This window comes from Haliotis rufescens, unplaced genomic scaffold (assembly GCF_023055435.1).
Source record: "Haliotis rufescens isolate VD_foot unplaced genomic scaffold, xgHalRufe1.0.p SCAF_185, whole genome shotgun sequence".
NCBI classification, from domain to species: domain Eukaryota; kingdom Metazoa; phylum Mollusca; class Gastropoda; order Lepetellida; family Haliotidae; genus Haliotis; species Haliotis rufescens.
Window position 1 is genome coordinate 73370 of NW_025963874.1, and position 16023 is coordinate 89392.

A 16023-nucleotide genomic window follows, 5' to 3' on the forward strand; every position below is an offset into this window, starting at 1 on the left:
TTTAATGTGTATATTTATTCACATATAAGTCATTCAAAGGTACAACAAGCAACATAATGTTTTAATCACATAAAGTCCATAGACCCTCAGTACAGTAAACGTTACCTTCCCCAGTTGCAATAAAACTATGTACTGTGTCAACATTGCTGTGAATGCTGTTACTGGGGGAAATGGGTCAGGTATTTACACTCGGTAGGTGACAGAATAATACCTCATAACAAATACATATGAAAGTTTAATTACATATGACATGCATACAGATGTAGATAAAATATAGGAAACATTTTACCAAGGATCGTTATATACAAACATACAATACAAGAACACTGAAGGCATGAAATGGTTCTTATGTAGTTAAAACACTTTACACATTGGTAGAAGGAATTTTATAGTGTCCATGAGCTAACGTATGAATCTTATCTTTCAAAACAAATCTTTTATCATCATAAGGGCTTAAACTGATTTTGTTTATACTGACAGTGTGGAGTTGATGGTTTTGACTCTGAATTTGATTCATGTTGTGTCTAAATTGTTTTTGATCAAACAAACAATCTTTGTACAGGCTGTGCCTTAATTGTTTCTTGATCACTGTTTTGCTCACTCCCTTAGCCGTTTGCTTCTCTTTTCCCTTATATGATAAGGAATATAGTTTAGGTTTAAGACCAACAAACTCCTCCATAGGGACACCTCCGAGTTCATCCTTCATCTTGGCTAGCACCTTGGCATTGGTTTTGGAATAGAGTGGATGTGATTTATCATAGTTACTGGTGTCAAACATATGCCGATGTTCTGCCATATCAGCGTACAAGTTTGGTGTTTCAATTAAATAGCACAAGGAATCTGTATCTGTGAAACACAGCTGTGCCTTCTCACGATACTTGAGCTTAATATGATTATAGTGAAAGTCATACATGACAATCTTTGACAGGTCCAAAATAGAAAAGCCTGCATAGACAGGTTGATTCAGATACAAGCTAGTCTTTTTCAGATGAACAGCTGCTAAATCTTCATTGAATATTTTGAACGCCTCAAAGGTGGGTTTAGCACATAATTTTTTCAAACGTTTGGATGAATTGACTAGTTCTACATTGACATGCTTCCTCACATTCATCATTGTCCTTCCAAACACTGAGTTATTAGCCAATTTAAAGAAAGCTTTATCTGTCTCGTTCTTAGCCTCTTTTCTTTTCTGGGTATTAAAATCTATATAGGGCTTCAACCATGTGGACTGTTTGAACTGAATAGCTCTGTGAATTTTAGACAGTTTCATACCCTGACTCAGATAAAACTGTAAGTTCCTGTAATGCAGAACATACTTTTGCTTATCATACAGATTTGGAACTAGTTTTCTGACAGGCTGTCCTTTGATACATAACTTTTCTCTGAGTTTCTTTGAATAATGAGACAACATGTCATCAGTGATTGTCATAGACTCTGGGGCTAAAGGATAATCATTGTGACTGTCATGTAACTGTTGGGGATATTCAAGATCTACCTCCAGTATATATCCTATGTCAGAGTCAGAAGCTACATCTTTAATGTTTAACTGTTCTAAATCATCATCAGCAACCCAATGAAAGTCACATTCAGGTAGGGCTTGAGACATGGCCCACCCATACAGGTTGTTCGCATCCAGATAGATGAGGTAAGAATTAGGATCGCTGGGGTTATATTCCTTAACATGTAGGATTGTTACTTTCCGCATACCTGGTCGAGATCATGGATATGCCACCCCTTAGTCCGTTTTCAATCATTAAATGCATGTCTAAATCAGTTAGCAATTCTAACTCTACATTGCCCATTTTCAGCATGGCATCCCATCCCATGCCAGGAAGAGTATAATAATGAGCTGGATCAAGTTGATAATATTCCAAGGAAGTGTCTCTAAAATTTTCAAAAATGTCAGCTAATAAGAGAACATCAGTTTTCATATAGAGATCATGATAGTCTCCCATGGTTTTGAGATCAAAGGTAGACCATACGTTTTGAGCATGCACATAGTCTTCCTCTGAGATAGAACTATCAGTCAAAGTATTGGAGAAGTGATTTTGGGTGGGAAGTTCACACATTGCAAATTTAGACTCGTCATCCATAAAGTCATAGGCGTACACCCCTTTTCTCAACAATAACTTCAATTGCGTTTCATCAGGATATTCCTGTCTCAAATTCACAAATTTGTCAGAACCTTCATCAGCCAAGTTTTCCACCAAGGTATCTAGAGATGCATTAAGAAACTGTAAAGAGTCAATGAACCTGAGGTTACCAATAGAAAAGGAAATGTATTTTTCCATGTTGTTGGCCAAGCAGTCAAGTTTTTCTTTGACAGTCTTATTCAGTTGTTTCATAATCAAATGGCTATCGTAGCCACGGAGATTATGAAAGACCACAGGTATGAAAAACTCTTTATCACGATTCTGGTTTTTACCTTTTATCTTTTTGAACTGGTATTGGAGATTACATTCCTGATGAGCTGCTCCACGAAAGTTGTAGCCAGGCTGAACGTGGTTGTGATCCTTCACTTTTATGGACTCAGAATTAAAAGGTTTTTGACAAATATGGCATGTGTCAGCCATTTGGTAAGCCATCTCATCACTTTCTGTTAGAGACATAGGCTCTAGGACTTTCAGTTTTTCATTTATTAATTGTTCCTCCTTCAGGAGACAATCTATGAAATGAGAAATGACACTGGGTCCTCTGTAGACCACAGCAGGTTGATAATAGTCTGGATTTGAACAAACTACCTTACAGCAGAAACCAGAGGGTTCATGTTTCTGAAAGACTGAAGTATAAGAGTAGTTAGGACAAGGCTGACAACCACTCACTTTTCGTGTTATTGCTTCAAAGTCGCAGTAAATGACATAGGGTACACGCAGCTGTTTGCAAATACTTTTAAACTTCACCCATGTTTGTTTCTCACTTTGAGGTAACTTAGTTTTCTGAATAGAGTGAGTGGAACAGTGAAGACTATGATCTTTCAATAAATCTGACCCAGTAAACCCATGGAGACATCGTTTACAATAATATGTGGTACCATGATGTTTGGTCCTGTCTCCCATCAGTCGACTAAAGCTTCAAATTAGACAAAAGTGTCTTTTGTCTTCCTGACTTAGAAGCAACAAATCTACTGCTGGATTGAAACTATTTGAACTTATATGTAGCGGGAACACGCCATCATCTTCTTCATAACCGAATACATTGACAGAAATGTCATTTTGCTTTTCAAATTTTGAAATTTGGGAGAGGGATACAGGTATATCAATGCCTTTCAAGTCAAGTTCATGTTCATACGCATTATATTTTTTAACTCTTTCAGGATGATTTTTTCTATCTACTGGATGCAGGACAGCTAGTATGGACCATATGAAACACTTTTGATCATCATTCTTTATGTTCAAAATGGCTTTCTTGTCAGCGAGATAATCAGGTAGAGGAATGTAAGAACTTGCGGCCAGGGGGGCATACTCAGCTGTGCTCACTTCAACATGAATAATATGGTCTAGCACCCACCCACTCCCTTCAGCCTGAAATTCCTGTGATGATGTATATAATTTCTGATAAGCCTCTGCTAACTGTTGCTCAATTTCAGAAACGTTTGTGGACCAAAAGTTGATAGTTCTCAGAATGGGCTCTGCTAATATACTTTCATTGTTTTCGTCGTACTTTATAAATTTGAGTTTTAACGTCAGAAACCATTTCATACCTTTTTTACTTGACAAATAATCATGTAAGATTGATTCAATGTTAACCTGTTCATCAGCTAAAAACTGAAGGATGTCAACGCTGTTTACATCTGTGGGAGTCAGTGTTATAGTTGACACACTACCATCAAGAGCTGACCTCTGACCTCCCCCAATCTGGTTTCGCCTGACCTGGTACCGCTCCCGACGTCTCACGCAGCTATCACATTGATCCACTTGCTGGCTGTAAAACCGCTCAGGGAGAGGTCGCCGACAATTGAGACATTCCCGACCTCTTGTTGAGCATTGTTGACAAAAGAGCTTGCCGGGTAATAAACACTTGGTGTGACCACACCAGTTACAAGTTGCTACTCGAGCCGGTGGAGTATTATCAGTTGACAGTGGTTGTAAGCATGGACGTTTCGGTTCAGGGCAAGTCTGTGTTGACTTCCGTTTAAGGTTACAGCGGTGATTTTCCAAGTTATCCCGTCTGGTGAATGAGTGTTTACATTCTTTACAGGTGATTTTTTCATTGCCGTGAACAGTACGAATATGTCTAAGCAAATTTTGACGCTGCTTAAACGACTTCTGGCAGATGTGACAAATGTTACCTATGGGCGACACTGGTGTAGATACAGATTGTGCATTCACTCTGGATGTCAACAATTCAATTCGTTTGAGATTGACTTCTGGATCATCTGTACAATTGTTAGCAGTGGCCCAAGTTTCCAACTCAGACAGTGTCTTCACACTGTTCAGAAAGTTTTGTTTCGATTCCATTCTACAAACAAAATAAAATAAAAAATTTGTGTAGAAGTTCTTAAAATTAACAACAGACTTTCTACTTGATAAATGCATAGTAAGTTCGATGTTGTGGTCTCGGTTGCAAATTATACCAGTACTATATCATAAGGATAGCATTATTTTTTGTTATCTCAACCAAAAAATACTTCATCTTCATTATTTTACAATATGACAGTGTCTAAGATATAGCTTTGAAAGCAAGGTGTATTCAATTACCTTTGTAAACACAAACCGCGAACTGTACGTGAGTCAAGGCTAAAGATGATAGCGTACTGGCAAACGTCCGTCTCGGTTGCTGGCAGACAACAATATGAAATTTCAATGCCGGTCTTCCGTTTATAAAGGTTAGAAAAAGGACGAGTTCATTGTGTGCAGATGATAAACGTTTCCATGCACACATATCATATTTTCCATTGCATACATGCGAGGGGTGATAGGTGTGGCCACTATACGTCCTTAGACTGAACCTCTGGCGTGTTTTATGAATGAATCACCCCTACATCATAGACTCAACTGAAAGACCCCTGACATGTCTGAGCTTGTTTAAACACTCTTCAAGGGATCACTACACAGCTCTTCTATAGGTCACTACAGACGGTGAACAGATGTAAGGGCAGCGTCCCGCATACCACTCTGATGAGTCACCATATCAACAAAGCAGTTTCTCTCAGCATGAAAACACTATAGATACACCTTATAACAATATTTCAACTACGTAGCAGTTTGTATGTAAACTATCGCATTTACTTTAGATATGCTAGTAGTTTTATGACAAGGCGTCTTCATAACATAAATATGAATATTTGAAAAAAAACCCACACACACACACAAAACAGCTTACATAGCGTGTGTCCACCTCGCTAAAGGTGAATTAATGAATCCCACACTGTCTGACGTCCGTAGGTAAATACATTTCCCAAGAAAGAAAGTTTTAAAACATACAACTTAAATTGTTCACATAACATACTACATCAACCTTAATAGATATGTACACCTGTCCTCATTTGAATGTGTAACCGTTGGTCTATCTTAAGCCAAGGTTTTCCCAGATTGCAACACAACCTGTAATGTACTACGCTGGTAAGCTATTTTTAGCGTGACGTCATTCTTATACCTCCGTGACTCGGGTCAATGGGTGCGATCCTGGGGCAGAACGCCCAATGTTCTTTCATCATAGACAGACAAAGCAAGTAATGAAGACTAATATGTAGAATCTGAAAGGATGATGCCGAAGGAAAACTAAATAAGATAAAACATCCATGTGTACATAAGGAGCAATGACCACCAACTCGCCACACAGCACAAAGCCGATGTGGCTTTCTGGGAGCCACGTCACAGTTGCGGGACGTGACAGATATGTCGCCAGTATGTCGTATTGTTGCGATATGTATTGGCTAACACATTTTACGACGTTAATGTCATTCAGTTCAATCACACACCTGAAACCTAAAGTAATTTCTTAACAAAGTTAGGACGATAACCGTGCACCAAAAGAAACAACAACGTTCAACTCCAACAAAAACGTTCAACTCCAACAACAACGTTCAACTCCAACAACAACCTTTAACTCAACTGGTCTAAGTGCTACACCGTGAAATGATTCAACTGATATTGTTTACGATATTATTTCAGACCGCAGCGTGAGATAACTATGCTATCCCGTGCTAGTGAACAGTCACAAGGATAAGTAAGAGCCTATGGACATTCGATGTATCGATGCTGATTTGATTTAACATAAGATAAGGTTATTGATACTGGGTATCTTGAAATAAAACAAATCTCCAAGAAAGTTCGCGAGTTTAAAATCTGAAATGTACTCATCCTTGAAACTCACTCAGAAGAAATAACAATAGAACTAAATATCCTGCATGCATGTATGATTCATTGTTGTATTCTCCGGATGTCCTTGTGAGTAGATAACACTTAATAACTATCCATCCTCACATCCTCATTTGATGACGTCACAAGTGCACCTAGTAACCCCACGTGACTGATAACGTCACATAACCTTGACCTTGAGGGTGGGGGGTGTTGTCAACGTCATTGCCTCATTAATATGCAGAATAACTCATTAATATGCAAATGTGTGCATGACGTCACAGGTCAATTAGGTTAATAAAGGGTCAACTGACCAGATGCAATCATGCAATGAATGACTTGACCATTCGTTAACCGTAGAACACGGGATAGTAATGAATGTCCCTATATGGACATGATACTACGACCGGGGTTGGGTTGGGTCTTGACTCACGCGGAATGGAATGTCATTGTGAGACCATTTTGGCGCGAGAACATGTGGTGAACATTTGAACCTTTTGCATTGAAGACATTTCTCTGTGCGCATTCGATGGCGGGCCATGTGTGGTAATATTTAAAAGCCCAGGAACAGGTTCACATAGAAAGATCTCCCGATATTCAATTACGTTCATTAAGGGTCAACTGATTGGATGCAATCCTGCAATTAATTACTTGACCATTCGTTAAACGTAGAACAACACGTGTCTAAAAACAAGATGGCGGACGTTACCATGAACGCTCACGGGCGTCACGTGTCCTCGGTTTGAATCTCGCGCCTGACCTACAAGTCAGTTCTATGGGGCCCCATTCCACAAAGCGATATGAGACTAAGTTGATCCGCAAGTGCATTAACTCATTTATAGTCAAATATAATCATGACGTCACAGGCCAGAAAGGGTAATGAGAGGTCTGTTGTTCCAATGCACGAATGCAGTGTGTTAATGAGTCCTTTCATTAAGTGAGAACAAAGCGTAGTAATGAGTGTCCCTATATGGAAGTGGCTACTACGAGGTTCAAATGTGTTTCACGGGGAAAGGAATGTCATTGTTAGACATATTTCATTGATGCATAGATTTCGCGTAGTAATGACTGTCACATGTGGCAAAGTGGGGTTTGAGTTGAATTTCCATAGAAACCACATGTCCAGTTTTTAACTCTTCTAGTGTTACCTATTATAAGTTCCTTTTAACAAACAGTTGCCATGACAACTATAAAAAAAATAAGGGTTAACAGTCTTGACTCCTAGCTAGAGGTCAGCTCGGAGAACTATAGAGTCGGTATCGCGAAACCCGTGTGTTGAAGACTGTAATGTATGCCAGTCTGGTATATGACGTTTTAATACTGTAAAATTCTATTCTTTTTTCTAAAAGATGTTTGAGTTCAAAATGTCGGTTCAGTTTCCTATTTCAATGGAAAAAATACTCGTTTAACCCATACCCAGAATCATTTTCATGAGAAAAAATAGTAGAAATAACGTAGTTTAGTAGATAACTTCTAAATGATAAGATTACTTGAGCATTCATTAACAAAGAACAATGGATAGTAATGAATAATTATCCTTATATGGAAACTTAGGTCACCAATCTCTCATTAATATGCAAGATAACTCATTAATATGTAAATGTATAAGTGATGTATCAGGTTAATTAGATGAATACAGGGTCAACTGACCAGATGCAATTTACTTACATTAACAAAGAACAATGGATAGTAATGAATATCCTCATATGAAAACTTGACATCGCACGCGAAATGGAATGTTATTGCGACTGAATTTTGCCGCCTTTTTGCACCTTTTCTCCTTGCTCATTCGGGGGGGCTGCGTCTGCTGAGATAATCAGCCCAGGAATAAGAGTGTGATCTATGTCAATATGTGTTATAAAACTCAACGGTAGTGTTGAGTGACTGACATTTTCACTCTAACCTTGCTGACATATAAGACGTCCGTTTTCAAAATGAAGAGAGTTTCAGAGGATATATTTGGACCTACAGTCATTTTCACAAAGCATAGTAAGGGGAAGTCGAAAAAAACATGTCGGAGAAAATCAATGGCATCAAAGGGGTTGCCGAAGAGACTGGTTGCATCTAAGAAGAAAAAGATGACAACCAAGAAAGCGAAAATGACTATACTGAAAATGCAACCCGTGTCGAGAGTAAAGGCTGTTGTGAAACGAATCCGACCTGCCTTGAAGCGTCGCATGGCTGAAGGAAATAAAAGAATGCTTCAGACCCTCTCATCGCGCACTTATTGTATTTGATCACTATGGAGGTTACCACCTGTCCTGACTGAGACAAGAGTTTTACGCGAAAATATAATCTACAGAGACATCAGAAGCAGGTGCACAAGTCAACTCAAGACTCGCCTTCTCTTCTTCCTCCTCTGGATAAACACCTTACTCCTCCTCCTCCTCTGGATAAACACCCTCCTACTCCTCCTCTGGATAAACACCCTCCTCCTCCCCCTCCTCCTCTGGATAAACACCATCCTACTACTCCTCTGGATAAACACCCTTCTCCTCCTCCTCCTCCTCCTCCTCCTCTCGATAAACACCCTCCTCAACCTATTACGTCGTGGATTCGTTCAACCCCTGCCCGACTGTATTGTCTGGTGTTATACTGTGTGGCAACCGCTTTACGATAGCATTCTTCAAACTTTACCTCAAGTACGGTTTGTGAAAGGAATACCTTACAATCTCGAAGATGAAAACTTCTTCGATGCCCGTAATCAGAACATGATGGTGTTGGATGACTTTTTGTCTGAAGCAAAGAATGACAATCGGATTTCCCGTCTGTTTACCCAAACCTCCCACCACAAAAATGTCATTATCTTTTTGCTATTGCAAAACCTCTTCCCGAGAGGTAAGGAATCTAGGGACATTGCTCTAAATTCTCATTATGTCACACTTTTCAATTCGCCAGTGGACAGACAGCAGGTGAAGTTATTCGCCAGAAGAATATTTCCTGAAGACATTGGTAAATTTATGACTCTTTATGAAAGGGCTGTTGAAACCCCTTATGGACACCTTACAGTGGATCTCAAACCAGGTACAAGTGAGAAGAATAGATTACATGTCAACGTCTTGACAACCAGCGACAATCAACCTGATCACAGTGCTTCACAACAACAACAACAACAACAACAACAACAACGGGTAAAAGATGTCTCTCTAGCATTAGACGTGCAGACAGCTCCTGACATTCGTGCTGATCACACTTCAGTTTCCAAAGAAAGGTCTCTAAGCTCTGACGACGACGACGTTGAAACAGCATCCATCTCGAGTGACGACACAGGACCTTTTACCATGGCCACTGGGGGTACCGACTGCAGCGTATTGATAGACAATATGCACGATCTACAGCGACATATCAGATTGTGGTGTCCAGCAAACGACGGCTTGAAATGCAAAAGAAAACGTCTCAGATACGAGAGTGACGACAACAGTGACGACGATGAGGAACGACTTCCTGAACAGAAAGGTGGAGGTCTCGCTGTCAAACGTCGTCGTCGCTGGAAGCCGCCAAAAAACGATGTGGATGCGGAGGAGCGGCAAAATGTTGGTTTACAACGCATCTGGAATCGTGTGTACAACATCAAGCACGACGCAATGAAACTCAAGAGGAAAAAGTACAGACAACAGAGTCGAACAGAAGAATGGATTGACAGAAAAATGAAACAGATGTGGGAAAGCGAATTGACCGACAGTCTCAAAAGTGTTATAGAGTTCGCCCAATATTTTAGACAGGCGCCTCTATTTCAATCCATCCTAGACAGCCTGAGCGATATGAATCCTGGCACTGATCAATCTATTATCAAAAACAAGATCGCTCGTTTCACGAAAACTGTGATGAAAGACATTCTGACTCGTGTAGACATACCTGAAGCAGATAGTGACACGGAATCTATCTCAGCCGCCGATGATGGCGATGACGAGCAGAGCGAGCAAGAATAAAAACCTTGTTCTCGTGTTACAACCCTTCAGTTGAGATTTTGTGTTACCCAAAGCAATGACACGGAAGAATCGGTCACCAAGTCGAGGTAAAGGAAGAAGATTTGGACTTATCTATGTATTAAAAACAGGACCTGTCATTAAGTCAAAACAGATTTCTCTAAATGACAGCTCCCTGGCATCAAAGAAACGCCTGGTCGTATACATCAGGAGACCGGTCAAGTTGGGACCTCCGGGAAGCATCTATAAATGATCTGTAAATGTCACAAAGATGGTCGTCTCCATCAGGTGCATCTGAGTGGTGTATTTCATGTCGAGATTTAACACTTAAAACTTTTCTAAAATCATTTTTCTTTAATCATTTTGTAAATCGTTGAACTCACTCGAACTCTACATTTGTAAAGACAACACCCTGTGCTGTTAATAAAAGCCTCATTACAGTTTATATTTCGTTGTTGTTTTAATTCATATTTATATGATGTCATACATATGGTCAATATGTCTCTGGAAAGCAATTATCTCTATAAGCCGATCACACGACAGTTTGCTTGTGGTTTTTTGGGGTGTTTTTTTTAGTATCATACAGTTACTAACACGAACTTGTCTATAGTAAAACCACACTGTTAACACTTCAATTCAACGAGAACTGTGAACCTACAGTGAGTGAGTGAGTATGGTTTTAAGCCGCGTTCAGCAATATTCCATCAATATCATGGCGGGGGACACCAGAAATGGGCTTCATACGTCGTGACGAGCGAACGCTTTAACCAATCAGCTATCCGACCGACCCTCAGTACAGATTCACATCATAGATCTATCCAACTTCATTCGAGGTGCTCTGACGTCAGCACTTACAAAAAAGGAGCTCTTTTCAACAAATTGTCACAGGATAGGTTTTCAATGGCCTATTTAGGCTGAAATTTGATTGTTTAAACGAACAAATGTCCAGCTTGGCACTCAAGGGGTTAAACTTTTGGAACTTTATTTAAATGAGAATCTTGCGTGCCCGGAGACTTTAGAAAATTGGAATCTTTGTAAAACGGTTTAGTGTTAAATATTATTGTTTAATCACGTTTGTATACACGCAACGAATAAATATTCTTGATGTGAGTGTATTGTCATTTTGTTTGTTTTTTAACATATACCCCTACTGATACAAAACAGTCAATTAAGCTTGTGATATTCGCTGCAAGAGGTTTTGAGTTAAAGGTAATGAACGCTGTAATGTGACATGGTGAAATAATAGAAACAAATATACAATAATTGCTATCAATAAACTTAAGACATTTTGATTTGGTAAAATACAATGTATAACACTTAGCATGGATTTTGTTTATTTTTCCGACTTGCAGACGAACTCGCATTAGTCTTTTCGTTCAAAATCGAAATGGATATATTTATTAAATCCAAAAAGGTATGTACGGATGTACAAGTGCTATTCGATAACTAAACTAGGGAAAGATGCATATGAAAATCATGCACATGTTGCTGAGATGATCTCCTGACTTCTACATACTCTTTGGAAGATATTAGACATAAACACAATTAACGAAAATTATTCTTATAACTGCAAATTAACACGAATATACACTCATACTGTAAGTAGGTCAAGGGTCAGATGCATTCGGGCAGTGTTTGAAGTAAAATGCTCGAATTTCAACTCCTGAAATAGTCCTTCGTTGGTTTCTCCTGTAATTACAAATACTCTGAATCAGGCATAATAGACACATACTTTGGAAGACATCCTCTCTCTGACTTTAATTTCTCATGCAAAACGCTGTATTCTCCCACCGAATATCATGTTTCCCACTTCATTTTGTTATAACACACAGAGGTGAAGTTTCCAGCTTACACCCCATGCTCTCAATTAATTTCCAATAATTATCAAATTGACTTCCAAGTTATCAGGTAACGACCATTCCGTTGGCTAGCTATCGCGGTATTATAATATGTATCTAGCAAACAATGGTTACATGGTCAGTTTGAAGTTAAAACTGTCATGAAATATTACACAATGATTTTGCAAATTCGTACTTTGCAGAGTTAAAGGATATGGTTGTAAATTTCACACAGGCCAATTGGTGTTTTTTCATATAATTAGTATTGTTCTTTTACAAAATTAGATCCTGATATTCTTAGTATTCATCATGCCTTTATTGAATAGCATGTGTATAGTAACTCATACCATATGTGAACTTTCTGCAACAGAGTGGAGCTGTGGTTAACCAGCCCCCTCCATTCATAAGCAGGCTCACGATAAATGCCATGTGGTGACCTCAATTTCAGGAGGCTCTCTAGTCAGTATTTCAAAAAACATCTACACGGACAAAACAAGGTGTTATGTGTATAACATATACCAACTCATTCGGAGTGTTGTAAAATAAACCTCACTTGTTACCATATAAGCAATTTGATCTACTGTTAGATGCGTCGTCAACTGTGTACATAGTAGACTAACTAAATAAGGAAATATTACTATGCCCATTGAGCGCTGTAAAGAAGGTGATCACGTGACTCCCCAGCGAATATGTACTTGGTGAAGCTTGCGTTGAATTGATCATCGTGTTATCTTCCTGACCACTGACAGAGGACACAATACACCAAACGATTAATCTTAAGGTTTTAAAAAACTAATCATGCTAAATTTAGAATATTCTAACTTTATCTCGAGTCATAGAAATTTATCATGACAATGGTTAACTAACACTATGCTAAGATCACCTTTTTAAAACCTTAAGATTAATCGTAACTGTTTTGTAAAAAGAGATAAAAAAAGACAATATAAGAATACATTGATCGATGTCTGACTTTATTAAAGAGCACATAGGTAAAGGTAACGACATCACATCACTCTTCATTATGGTGGTTCTTCAATGGGACGCCATTTGCGGTGTACACATCCTGGAACAAAGGGAACATTGAATTTGTACATGTATTTTTTTCATCAAAAAAGATAATAAACTCAATCAAGGTTTATTTTAATACACATCATACATCATGCAGAAACAGACTATAACATCTACAGCCAGGAATCGCAATGCCATAGCTTGTAACGAAAAGTTGTGCGCCGCTCGCACAACAAAGTATAGTCTGTATCAGAAATCACTTTGTTACATTTCATAAAAAGTAAATTTTCATAAAATCACTGTGAGTATTCTTTTTCTTGCTTTGTAAAATGTTTTTCAAGTGATGTTTTATCAACAACAACAACAAAAAGAAGAAGAATTATATCTGATTTCTGTTGGGTATTAAACTCTACAAAGTTTGGTAAAACTCTACAAAGTTTGGATTGGTAAAATAAGAATCTGTTTTAAGTTTAACTGTTAAATAATATGAATTATTTTGTCAAAAGCATGGTGTACAAATGCATACATAACATTACAAAATGCTTTACACAAATATGCATTAGAGGTAGACAGATGATAAAGAAAGAAAAAAGATTTCAATGTAACTAATTACATATTAGTAAATAATTTGTAAAAATATTTAGATTAAAATTATTACTCACCTATGACGACTCTGACACAGCAGCACGTGACCTCATTCATTCCGTCTTCAATACTGTCAGCAAGGTTAGAGTGAAAATGTCAGTCACTAAACACTACCGTTGAGTTTTATAGCACATATTGACATAGATCACACTCTTATTCTTGGGCTGATAATCTCAGCAGACGCAGTTGATAATGTAAGTAAATTGCATCTGGTCAGTTGACCCTGTATTCATCTAATTAACCTGATACATCACTTATACATTTACATATTAACGAGTTATCTTGCATAGTAATGAGGGATTGGTGACCTAAGTTTCCATATAAGGATATTCATTACTATCCATTGTTCTTTGTTAATGAATGCTCAAGTAATCTTATCTCTCAGAAGTTATCTACTAAACCACGTTATTTCACTCTATTTATTCTCATGAAAATGATTCTGGGTATGGGTTAAACGAATATTTTTTTTATTGAAATAGGAAACTGAACCGACATTTTGAACTCAAACATCTTTTAGAAAAAAGAATAGAATTTTACAGTATTAAAACGTCATATACCAGACTGGCATACATTACAGTCTTCAACACACGGGTTTCGCGATACCGACTCTATAGTTCTCCGAGCTGACCTCTAGCTAGGAGTCAAGACTGTTAACCCTTATTTTTTTATAGTTGTCATGGCAACTGTTTGTTAAAAGGAACTTATAATAGGTAACACTAGAAGAGTTAAAAACTGGACATGTGGTTTCTATGGAAATTCAACTCACACCCCACTTTGCCACATGTGACAGTCATTACTACGCGAAATCCATGCATCAATGAAATATGTCTAACAATGACATTCCTTTCCCCGTGAAACACATTTGAACCTCGTAGTAGCCACTTCCATATAGGGACACTCATTACTACGCTTTGTTCTCACTTAATGAAAGGACTCATTAACACACTGCATTCGTGCATTGGAACAACAGACCTCTCATTACCCTTTCTGGCCTGTGACGTCATGATTATATTTGACTATAAATGAGTTAATGCACTTGCGGATCAACTTAGTCTCATATCGCTTTGTGGAATGGGGCCCCATAGAACTGACTTGTAGGTCAGGCGCGAGATTCAAACCGAGGACACGTGACGCCCGTGAGCGATCATGGTAACGTCCGCCATCTTGTTTTTAGACACGTGTTGTTCTACGTTTAACAAATGGTCAAGTAATTAATTGCAGGATTGCATCCAATCAGTTGACCCTTAATGAATGTAATTGAATATCGGGAGATCTTTCTACGTGAACCTGTTCCTGGGCTTTTAAATATTACCACACATGGCCCGCCATAAAATGCGCACAGAGAAATGTCTTCAATGCAAAAGGTTCAAATGTTCACCACATGTTCTCGCGCCAAAATGGTCTCACAATGACATTCCATTCCGCGTGAGTCAAGACCCAACCCAACCCCGGTCGTAGTATCATGTCCATATAGGGACATTCATTACTATCCCGTGTTCTACGGTTAACGAATGGTCAAGTCATTCATTGCATGATTGCATCTGGTCAGTTGACCCTTTATTAACCTAATTGACCTGTGACGTCATGCACACATTTGCATATTAATGAGTTATTCTGCATATTAATGAGGCAATGACGTTGACAACACCCCCCACCCTCACACAGCAAAAAAAATGCAGTTTCCGGTATCCGGATACCTGCCGGATACCACCGGACACTTACCCAAAACGCGTCCGGGTATCCGGTGGCAGATACCTTGCCGGAAACCAGATCCGTGGTATCCGGCATGGACACCTCACCTGAAAGTATGCCACCTGGAATCCGGGTATCCGGCACCGGATACCTCACCGGATACCTCAATCTGGGTGTCCAAGGATCCGCACCGGATACCAAGAATCCGGCACCGGATACCCCATTCTGAGTTTCCAAAAACATGTCACAATTTGGGGGTGCATTTTGTTCAATTAAGTGTGAAACACCTAAATATATATTGGAAACTAACCATGAAAATTGAACATTGCTGAAGGTATCCGGCAGGTATCCGGCAGGTATCCGGATGCAATTTTTCGAGATGTCTTATTTCTGGTAAATAATGTTAGCCTGGGCATATCAGATAGCTGTAGTAATATTCTGTGTCATTTTAGTTGTAAATATCCCCTTAAAGTTGAGATCTATGGGCATGTACTTTTGGAGAAGACAATTTTTTTCAATTTCATCTATAATTCTTTTTAGATGTTAAGCTGTTTCATGAACAAACATCAGTTCTAATACATGTATGATGATATCCTTAAATTTCATGTTCAGACT

General features: G+C 38.7%; 1 protein-coding gene across 2 annotated transcripts; it reads right to left on the reverse strand.

The window, feature by feature from the left end:
- LOC124128537 lies at nt 1–5577 on the reverse strand. Of its 2 annotated transcripts, none has more exons than XM_048398692.1 (2): nt 4698–5577; nt 1–4458 (listed from the first exon to the last, which is right to left on the reverse strand). In XM_048398692.1, the coding sequence occupies exon 2, from the start codon at nt 4455–4457 to the stop codon at nt 3072–3074; it is 1386 nt and encodes a 461-aa protein (XP_048254649.1). In that variant the 5' UTR covers nt 4458; nt 4698–5577; the 3' UTR covers nt 1–3071. The 2 variants fall into 2 exon arrangements, with proteins under 2 accessions (XP_048254649.1, XP_046347918.2); XM_046491962.2 differs by having other exon boundaries at nt 4698–5264.
- Between the last annotated feature and the right edge of the window lie 10446 nt (nt 5578–16023).

What these genes read in the sequence shown, in the direction of transcription:
- LOC124128537 (XM_048398692.1), bottom strand. Translation starts at nt 4,457, where the DNA reads ATGGAATCGAAACAAAACTTTCTGAACAGTGTGAAGACACTGTCTGAG.